General features: G+C 47.4%; 1 protein-coding gene across 4 annotated transcripts in view; it reads right to left on the bottom strand.

Moving 5' to 3' along the window:
• Nucleotides 1-556: 556 nt before the first annotated feature.
• The window catches only part of phf20a (PHD finger protein 20, a), an 11089-nt gene continuing 1464 nt past the window's right edge, over nucleotides 557-10181 (bottom strand). For 2 of the 4 annotated variants that reach the window (XM_034533766.1, XM_034533765.1), the window contains 16 exons: nucleotides 9154-9260; nucleotides 8319-8490; nucleotides 7971-8055; nucleotides 7788-7864; nucleotides 7133-7700; nucleotides 6969-7019; nucleotides 6607-6876; nucleotides 6136-6330; nucleotides 5949-6044; nucleotides 5184-5339; nucleotides 4560-4741; nucleotides 4352-4451; nucleotides 3577-3772; nucleotides 2984-3425; nucleotides 2385-2565; nucleotides 1925-2067 (listed from right to left, as the gene is read on the bottom strand). In XM_034533766.1, the coding sequence (XP_034389657.1) occupies nucleotides 1925-2067; nucleotides 2385-2565; nucleotides 2984-3425; nucleotides 3577-3772; nucleotides 4352-4451; nucleotides 4560-4741; nucleotides 5184-5339; nucleotides 5949-6044; nucleotides 6136-6330; nucleotides 6607-6876; nucleotides 6969-7019; nucleotides 7133-7700; nucleotides 7788-7864; nucleotides 7971-8055; nucleotides 8319-8490; nucleotides 9154-9236 (2997 nt within the window). In that variant the 5' untranslated portion in view covers nucleotides 9237-9260. Of the gene's footprint in view, nucleotides 2068-2384; nucleotides 2566-2983; nucleotides 3426-3576; nucleotides 3773-4351; nucleotides 4452-4559; nucleotides 4742-5183; nucleotides 5340-5948; nucleotides 6045-6135; nucleotides 6331-6606; nucleotides 6877-6968; nucleotides 7020-7132; nucleotides 7701-7787; nucleotides 7865-7970; nucleotides 8056-8318; nucleotides 8491-9153; nucleotides 9261-10181 lie in introns of all 4 variants that reach the window. The other 2 variants (XM_034533764.1, XM_034533767.1) reach the window with 2 other exon arrangements.

The following is a 10181-nucleotide window of genomic DNA, read 5'->3' on the forward strand; positions in this document are numbered from 1 at the left end:
TATAACACCACATGACGCTGGCTCAAATTTTGGAGATTAACCGATTAGAATTCCCATCAAGTTTCTATTTTCAATCTTATTATGTAACCGCCCAAATCGGCTATGTAATAAAAGAAAATCATCATGTTATCAAAATATGAACGCAATCTTTTTTTGACACGTTTTCTTTTTCCTCCCCCTAGAAAACTCTCGTTTACGGATTTCACCAAACTGCAGCAGTCCAGTGCTCCGTTTGTTTGGTCTCGAGTAGCTCTACCGTAGAGTTGCTGGGTCGAATGCCTTGCTCAGTGGCACATGAGCAGGGTTTCTTCGAGTTTAAAAGAAAGAAAAATACATCAGTTACCAGCATAGGCCTTCAAGACTATTGCTGCCCTCAATTTCAATCCGATTGTATAAGAGCACAAACAGGCTGTGGAGAAAAACACGTTACATCAAACCCTAAATGATGCAACCATTAACTGCACTGGTGCTGCTCTTTCCAGAGGGATGAATGGGATGAGAAGGAACACCGTGCTTCAAATTCTTGCCAGAGACACACTGAGAAAGTAGCCGAGAATATGCCCAAAGTGATTAATAACAATGATAAGTTTATTTATGTACCAGCAGATCTGTTTGCATTGTTTTTTTGACATTTCCCTGCTTCAAAGCCAGATACATACAGTACAGTAGTATACAATACATGAATTTGGAGGATGTTTTCAATAAAGAAGAGCAACAGTTTTTGAATAACATATATTTACAAACAAGCCAAATACTGGAAAAAAAACAACAAAAAAAACGGAAAAAGAAAAGAGGAAAATAGTCTCATGTCTTCTAAGTAGTATTTGTCACCAACAAAAAGGACAAGATGCTTAAGAAGAGACAAGTCCGCGTTACAGTTTTCAGTGAGTCGTGAGTCAAGTGCGACAGCAACGACGACGCAAATAGTAAATCCAAGTCAAAGATGCGGTAACTAACAAAACACATACAAATTAACGGATAAAAAGTGTAACACTCATGAGGGGACTTATTTTTATTTATTTTTTTTTAGAAAAGAAGCATTACAGTTTCGAGAAAAAAAGAAGAAGAAATCACACTTGTTATGTCACCTAAAGCTGAAAATAAGATGCCTTTGATTCTTAGACAAAAATAACTTCACAGTGTAGTAGAAAACAAACCCTTGGAGTACATCAAAAACAGAACAAATTATTCGTAGTGGCCGCTCGTACATGTCCTCATATACTTCAAGTTCCCGTCTGTCCACACTTGAAGCAAAGACTCATGCAGTATGCAGTACGGCATGGCAGGTGACCAAAATGGAGCTTTGGGACTTTGTTGATGCAGAAGAAAACCAAACTATTTGAAAACATGTGCGTATATGTATGTATGTATGTATGTATGTATATGTATATGTATATATATATATATATATATATATATAAAAAAAGAAAAAAACTATTGCAAAGAGGCCATGTAGGTTCAGGAACTCAACTGCAATGTCCAAATATAAAGCGTCTGCGTGTAAAGCACTGTGTACTGAGAGAGACAGGGCGACCTTAAGCAGTAGCTCAGACAAAAGGCATTCGTTAGGTTTAGAGTTGCATGGGAACCATAGAAGTGTAATCTGGTCCTAAGGATTTTTCTTCTGCGTTTTACGAGGTTACTTTTGGTGTTTCATCCTGATTTGATGCCAACTTTCCGCACATGTTCATATAACCGATAATATACGACACTGGCTGGCTCGAGCATCGGATTCCACCTCACAGAAGAGAGAAAGGGAGAGCCGGCTGCAGAGGGCTGGTCAGAGAGAACGCGTGGAACAATCCGAGTCTTGCACTAATGTCGTTATCTTTGCAGCCAGAGGTCCAGCGGGCTTCCTTCCTACTGCTGCACTGCTTCTGCATGCCGTGTGGGGGACCGGCACTGCCGCTGCTCTCTGGCGCCCTCATGTGGAGCTGTACAGGGCGATCTGCTGCACCTTCCCCAGCTGCGTCAGCAACCGTTTCATGCGCTGCTTGAGCTGAGGCAGACGGGCCAGCGGCTCAGGGGGCTCCAGCTCCCCGGTGTAGTCCAGCCAGCTCTCCAGCACTGAGGGCGACGAGCAGAAGAAGGGCCGAAAGGTTAACAGAGCAACATGCTTCACATCTTCCCAGTCACATTATTAGCCTCATCTGACAGCTAATGCTGAGCGACTGCAGCTGGTCCGAAAGGTCAGAACGGACCGTTAGATAGAAACCTAATGTTAGCAGCAGGAATCCGTTGATCACCAACGTAAACATTCTGGATTGATGGAGCACAAGCAGCAGGTGTCACCTCCAACATGTATTCCTATACAACTAGGCTCAAGGTTTACCCTGCTAAAGAGACACAGTTAGCGACAAGCTCGACGCCACCGTCGGTCTTACCGTCCAGCTCCCGCTCAATGAAGTCCATTCTGTGCGCGACCTCGTCCTGGACTGAATCTATGTGGTCTAGCAGGTTGATCTGCCTCTGTTGATGCTGCCTGCTGTTATCGGCAGCCTCTCCCGGGTCTCTTCCGCCCTCTTCCCTCGTCTCAGCCTGGGACCAGGAGCAGCCCATCGAAGCCTGGAGAGGAGGGGGAGGAGGTCATCAAGACAAGATTTTCACGACAGCCGGGTTTGCACCTCTTTATAGAAAAGCTTTCTGCCAAGCGAGTGCACGTTATTCACGCGTACAAGGGATAAACAACCAAAAGGGTTTGTTAGGTCAAGACAGGTGGTCAAACAGCCTTGAAATCACTGGAGTAACTCAGATGTGATGTCACGACTTACCTGCTTCTAATGTAAAATGTTCTGTTGTCCATTTTATAATAACAATGGTGGGAGGGAAGTCACAAAAACTAAATAAAAAAGGAGCTCACAAACTGTGCCACTAATAGATGTTTTCAGGCCTTTACAGAATGGCGAGTGCTCACGCTCACTGGTCTATCGTGACCACGCGGACTGCACTTTGAACCTCCACGTCTGCTGCGGTTAGTCCTAACCTTGTAATTGGTGCCTGTTGATTTGGGCTTGTCTGTCTCCAGCAGGCTTCCGTAGCGCTGCTCCCGCTCCAACAGTTCCTCCGTGCTCCTCATGCTGTCCTCTAGCTCCGAGCCCTGTCGGGTCTCCACGACCAGCCTCTGCTCCACCGCCGGGTAATAAGCCCGCGGCTTCTGGTAGCAATGTTCACTGATGATGTAGGAGTCCTGGAAGGACGGGAAGGGGAAGGAGGAGCAGGGCGAGGAGGAGGTGGCGGCGGTGGCCGCCCGGCTCAGCTTCTCCAGAGCGTTGGACATTAAAATTTCCCCTCGGCTCATGTCCTCGTCGGGAGTCACCGGAGACGGAGCGGCATCGCTGCCACGACACGAGTCGAGGGCGGTCCGTGACCTGTCCAGATGCTTCCAGGGCTGCCGCCACAGCTGCAGGTCTGAGTGAGTATTGCTCCTGAGAAGCCAAAGGAAAGATTAGACCGACGTCACATGAAATAAAAAAAAAAAATAGGAGTAAATAGTGAAACGTTCAATAGAAACTGGGTGAGAAAACAATCGTTCCTGCCACATTGAAATGTGACTTCATGCAGTACCATTGTACTCACTGGAGGATGCTCATCTTGAGCTGCAGTCCGTTGAGTATCTCCACCACGTGGTGCACGTCTCCCAGCAGCTGGTGGGTGGTGGTGATCTTCTTGGCGTTTTGGTGGGAGTAGTTCTCATCCAAGAAGGACAAGCCGTACATGTGACCGTTGCTCAGCCACTCGCGGTCGTACCAGTAGCGCAGACTCTGCCTCTGACCTGGAGACAGTGGGCAAATGGCAGGAGGAGTTATGGCGCACAATAAATGTGTGTCACCTCAATAAAAAAAAATTCTTAGAAGTAGATTTATTTGTTTTAATTAATTAATTTAATCTCAATTCTCTCTCACTCACTGTGGACACACTAAGCCTCTATACGCCTGTATTATTTCAGACTATGTTACGCTTAATGCTGATAAACAATGGCCAGCAGTGCTCATTACTTTCTATAACTGGAAGCATATTCCGTCTGTTTCCTGTTTCCTGCGGTTAAAACGGTTCTCTTTTAGCAGAAAACTATGCAACATTTTGATGCCCGATAACATAAAATCCCCAGGAAAGATCAGTGTAAATAATTCTGTAGTTGTATGAAATTATATATATATTATTTTAAAATATACATGTCCACTGTTCTTTTTCCAAGTTATTTCTTTTATGTCCACTAGGTGGCAGATGATACTTTGTTAGAATTAAAGAGGAAGTCGGCAGTGCTCTCGACCAGATTAGGTCAACACATTTGAAATATGTAGAGTTTATAACTAAAAGACAGTGGTGGTTTTTTCCCTTCTCTCTTCCTCACCTGGTGGGTCTCTGCAGATGTGGCAGGTGTATCGGTCTGGAACATTGTCTTCCAGCAGGCCCATGCAGGTGCCATGCTGCCAGCACAAGCAATCTTCACACTGAGGGAAGGACACTCATGTTTATAGAAATGCAACCAGAAGACTTCAAAAATAAAAATAAAAAGCAAAGCTTTAAAAAAATAGACATGCTCCCAAGTGGCGACTCACCTGAATCATGAAGTCATTCTCTTCCTCCACCTCACAGATGCATCGCACGATCTCTTGGTCACTTGTGTCCACGGCACCGGAGTCCACACTCAGGGGAGGCATGGTGACGTCCTGGTCCACCCCAAAGTCATCGTCGCTCCACCCGCAGCTGTCAGTCGACCAGTCGCTGATGCTATCCTCATCTACAGTAACGGGAACAAACAGAAATATGGTTTTATGTTCCTTCTTGTAAATGAGAAGGACAACAGGAATCAACTTTTCCTTTTCAGCTCAATGTATATTCTTTGACTGATAAAAACGTGTTGCACTGGATGAGTTTAAATGCACATTTGTGGATCACACGATGAAGCAAGCCGAAGCAGCAAGAAAACAGCTCAGGATTCAATCAACCAAGCATTCAAAATAATTATTGATTGCACCTGCAGCTAGTCTTACCCTGCAGGTCACGGTGCGTTATGAGCAACGACAGTTGCACACAGATAACGGTTAAGATGCACATCAAAACTAGAATATGATGGATTGAATCCAGAGGGAATAGAAGAATGGAAGGGGAGAGGAAGCCATGGACAGTCACACAGACAAGCTAATACACTCACACACACACACAGTCACGCAGATACCCACCATCCACATGTATCTGCTGTGAGTAGCTGAATCCAGGCCTGCTGGGGTAGGCCTCAGGCTTGTGATTGTGTGAGGGGGGGAATTTGAGTGGCAAATTCAATTTGGACTGAAGACCCAATACTGAGATGTCAATATTCTCCTCACTACCTGTGTAGTCTGTTAATACAGGGAAGGGGATGGGGGGAGGAAGGGGGGGAGCAGATGTAGAACAAAATGTCAACTTTGGAAATGCTAAACAAACGCCCATTAGGAGGGGACAAACTGTGGCAAAAACAAACATGGATAAATAATAGACTCAAGAACAGTCAGGGACAATCAGTGTGATAAAAAGTAATAGCGGCCTGTGCTGCAGGGTTTTTTTTCTTCTTCTTTTTTTAAATAGTAGGAAAATAACCAACGTGGAAGGTAACCGGCGTTATCTGCCAAAACGTACGCGTGAGCGCCAAATGGGAACAGAGATGCTGCTCGATTTGCGTTCGGATTAGTCAAAATCTGGCTTCTCGTCGAATGCGAGAGCCAAAGCGAGGAGTCATGACGTTAAGAGAAATGGGTTGGAGCTTTTGTGATTTGATCGTGATGGAGTGACAAGAGGCCGCCGACAGATGCAACACTTCTCCCACACGCCACGGCTCAGCCGCCACACCGAGGGGAGCGAATGGAGCGCGTTACGCTTTGCAGGCTAGCAGATTCCACAAAGCCACAGTGGGTGCACATGCAGGGCAGCAGATATGCGCGGCGGCCTGATGCCAAGGACCCCCTTCTTACCGGACTTGGCCTTCTTTTTCTTCTTCTTCTTCTTTAGTTTAATGCGGAGGAAGTCCTTCTGTTTCGGTTTCTCTTTCAGTTTGTCTTTTACTGACCCTGGGGACCGTCAAGTGGCGAGAGTTAAGCCTCGTGTGGGCAGAGCGGTCACAATGCTGTCATGTTCTCACTCGTGCTGCGTGATACTGACCAATGTCAAAGGCACTCCTGTCCGAGTCCTTGTCCGGCTGCTGGCATCCGTTCCGGTCCAGCTGGTTCTCCTTGCTCTTCTCCCTCAGCAGCGCCCTCTGCTGGAGGCCCTGGGTGTTGACTGCAGGCGGTGCGGATGTGCGCCTGCCTGCAGCCTTCACCTCACCACGGGGAGCGACAGTGGGCCCAACGGGGTCTGATTAAAAAATAAAAAAGCAATATCAAAGAAAAGGCCCAAAAAAAAAACACAACAACGCTGAATTATATATTTCTCGTGGCTGAAAAGCAAAATATCCACAATTCAGCCTTGTTTAAGAAGATGATGCTCATCAATTAAAGCATGTCAGGAATCAGCATTTCGGATTCGAGCACCGGAAAAAGAAATAGCAGCCTATTAAAAATTATAATTAAACTCCCCCCCCCCCCCTTTGTCACTTCAATGAGGACACAAGTGAAACTAGAGGAAACTCACGCATAGAGGCAGAGATAGTGCGCCGTCTCTTCGGGCCATCCAAACCGGAGGGGGCAGTCTGTTTCTCAGAGGCCCTGGTCTGGACACTCCTGGTGGGACTGCGCTCCCCCTCCAGAGGCTGCTCCTCGCCATGGTAGTATTTCATATGGTAGTGCAGCAGCTTGGCCTTTCGGAATGACTTTGTGCAGCCGGGAGCGCTGCACTTAAACGGGTTGTGGTCGAGGTTGATGGACAAGACGGGGGGAGGTTGGTTTTTGATGACGCGGTACACTGAAACAAGGAGCAACACGGGCGTAAAGAAAGTACCTCAAAGAACGCGAGCAATGGCTGTATTTGTTGAACAGCCTTTGAGGTGTACTCACGTGGTTCTCTGCTAAATCTGTTGGGGTTGTGGAAACCCTGTTTCCTCACCGCTACCAAGAGGCAAAAAAAAGAAAGAAATTAATTGAGTCAGATCCTGTGCAATCTTCCCATTTTCACAACCCCACGGATCCAACGACAGCCGCGTGACTTCATCAACACGTACGTTTCACGGGCTGGGGGGGCGGCGCGTCCGCTGCAGGCGGAGTGCTCTCCGATTGGCCATTCGGCTTCGGCTCCGCGTCGCCATTGGATTCCGCGGTCGTCATGGTGACGGGCAACTGCTCCATCTGTGCAGGCGTCTGAGTTGGCGACGCCGTGTATGGCTTGGTTCCACTGTGCTCCGTTTCCGCCTCCTCTTTTTTCACCTCTCCGTTCACGCGACACCTTTCCTCGTGTCGCTCGCTGCCTTCTTCCACCTTCACCCCGTTTGTGAGTCCCGGTCCCTTTTCTGCATCGCCGGGCTTGTTCTGCTCCGCGATCTCCGATGCGTCCTCCTCCTCCTGCTTGATGGAAGGCGCGGCCTCAACGTTTGTTTTCTTGTTCTTCATCATCCCCTCCTCCCGCTCCTCCGCCTCACTGTTGCTGTCCTCCTCCCGGTCGGACGTACTGCGTCGGGCTCGCTTGTTCTTGGGACCTCCGTTCTCCTGGGGCCTCCTGTCCCTGCGGTTCGGGGCCCTTCTAACCATGTTGCTTTCGGAGGACTGAGGCTTCCCTCCACCAACGCCACCACTCTATTTGCAGGCAGAACAGAGAGGAAGTTGAGGAAACGATCGGCAAGAAAGGCACTCATTCTGGATGTTAATGCTTATGACGTTTACCTCTTTAGTAAACGGCTTCACGTGTATCCCCTTCACTGACTGGATAACACCATCGTAGAACTTCACAGTGTAGGATGCTGAGGGGGGTAAAGGAGAACCTGTTTCACATCTTGTATGTCAACTACACAACTTGCAAAAACACTTAAATATTAGAACCATTAACTTGAAATAGTTGATACCCACCATCTTTATTGACCGAAAGGACCTTAGCGGGGTAGAAACGGCAGTCAGACCAGCTCGCCAGGACCTTGTCGTTCACGTTAAAGCCCTGGAAGGAGGACGGAGACACTCGATCAGGGATACACGGTGCTTGTTGAACGCTAACAAAACCAGCGCTCTTGGCGCATCTTTATCAAAACCACATAGCGGTAGAAGTCTACTCGCAGGTAGAAGTAGCAGACAGCCATTCGGCTCCCGCTACAACCAAATAGGCGTATAGAAACACAAAGATGACCAACTAGTGGGGCAGAATGATCAAATTCCTTTACGCATCTGGGGTCAACGGGCGGGCAAAGAGCGCTGAATGCTTACAGGCTCCGGAGCGTCGTCCTGCAGGCCCTGCCGCCTCAGATGAACCCTCTCCACGGGTCTCAGGTAGGTGCTTGTCCAGTCAAACCACTCGTCGTAGCGGTGGCTCCACTGGCGGTAATGGACGAGTACTTTCTCACCTTCGTAGTCGATCTTCTCTATGTTGGCAGCATACCTACGCGACAAAGGGAATTCAATAATGCGGAAGCGGACGTGGGAGAGTTTCCACTTTCTTGTTGTTTTAAACATCTGATGAGGTCGGTGGGAAATTAGTAGATCTTGTAAAATGTCAAACGTAGACGACCTCAATGACTCCCGAGACACACGGCTGAAGTTAGGAGGAAGGCGTGCTGAGGCCGTGTTGGGAATGGACACGCTATTATAATGTTTGATACAGGCTCAGATCAGCCAGAAGTTGAATAAGAGGACCAAGTACTTTTTTAGTTTATTTTAGTATGCGTGTCTCTGTCAAAAAGACTGTGTCCCAACAAGGCAGCTCCCATTGTTGTGCTTTTGACACCAATGTCTCGTGGTTTGGTAAAAATACCCTCTCCACCCCCCCAAAAAAAGAAATGTGTCGCAATGCCAATCTTGTTTTCTATCTTCAGCATATTCATTTTTGACTTATAATATGATTTAAGTCACGGGTTATTATTTTTTTTTTTTACTGTCCTTCGTTATGAATCCAGATCAAAGGCCGCTTCATTGCCAGCTGCCTTTGATGTTGGCTTTCTTCACTCTTTTCTCCTGATACGCAGAACACGGCCGACCCGGCCCAAAACGGTGAGAATGAGAATTTATGAGAGAGGGGTGAGGAATGAGCGAGGCCATGACTCACCAGTTTTTGAGGTTGTCTCTGGCCTCAAGCTGAGCTCCCACCTCAAAAGATATCCCTCTTCTGTTAGGGGGCGTCTTACTCATACTGCACACATCAAGGCTCCCTTCCTGTACGCACGCACACACACACACACACACACACACACACACACACACACACACACACACACACACACACACACACACACACACACACATTTACCAATAAACATACCGATCAAATCTCAAACCCTATGACCTTGTGTACACTACTCGGAAACACACATTGTGCAGAGCCAAGAACACAATACGCGTGACTATCAAGGACTTTTCAGACCATCTTGCAGTCAGCCTCGTCTCCCTCAGGTCATCAATAACAATTATTTTATTTTTTTTAACCAGAAGACTGTGGCAAAACACAGCGTTGCGCCAGAGCAGCAATTTTGGAGTCAGGAAGGTAAGTATGGCCCTCCCATTGTATGAACAATGATAGGAAAAACACTTTACCAGTCTAACCACTGCAGCTACGTACAACACACGCCTTGACACAATGCTGCACAGTGTAAAAGCGAGGGAGGGGGTAACAACTGACAGATTACGGTGAGCCATGTACCTCAAATGGTGATGAAATGTGTAACTAATACCAGATGTTCAGTGATCACTATAGACAGTAGAGTGAGGGGGGGGTGGGGGTGGGGGGGGCTAAGCACGACCTCACACAGGTTCCTCCAGAGCACCTTTATCATAATGGACCATATTTGAGTATGCAGTATTATTATAATACTATGCAGAAGGCACAACCACTAACTTTCTTTCACTTCCTCCAGTAAGCACCCATCAGCACAGTTATCAATAATGCACCAAGCCAATACTCGTCTGATGGACAGTATTTGGGGGGGTTGTGGTAAATTGGGTCATTGTCTCGTCGGCAGCAGATTACCAAGCCCCTTGGTTGAAATAAAGGCTGGGGGCTTCTTGGTGGGGGCGGATGATCTAGCAGTCTCGCCGAGAAAATGCCAATTCCCTCCCGATAACAGCGCCTCCTTTGTC

This window comes from Cyclopterus lumpus, chromosome 5 (genome assembly GCF_009769545.1).
Source record: "Cyclopterus lumpus isolate fCycLum1 chromosome 5, fCycLum1.pri, whole genome shotgun sequence".
NCBI lineage: Eukaryota > Metazoa > Chordata > Actinopteri > Perciformes > Cyclopteridae > Cyclopterus > Cyclopterus lumpus.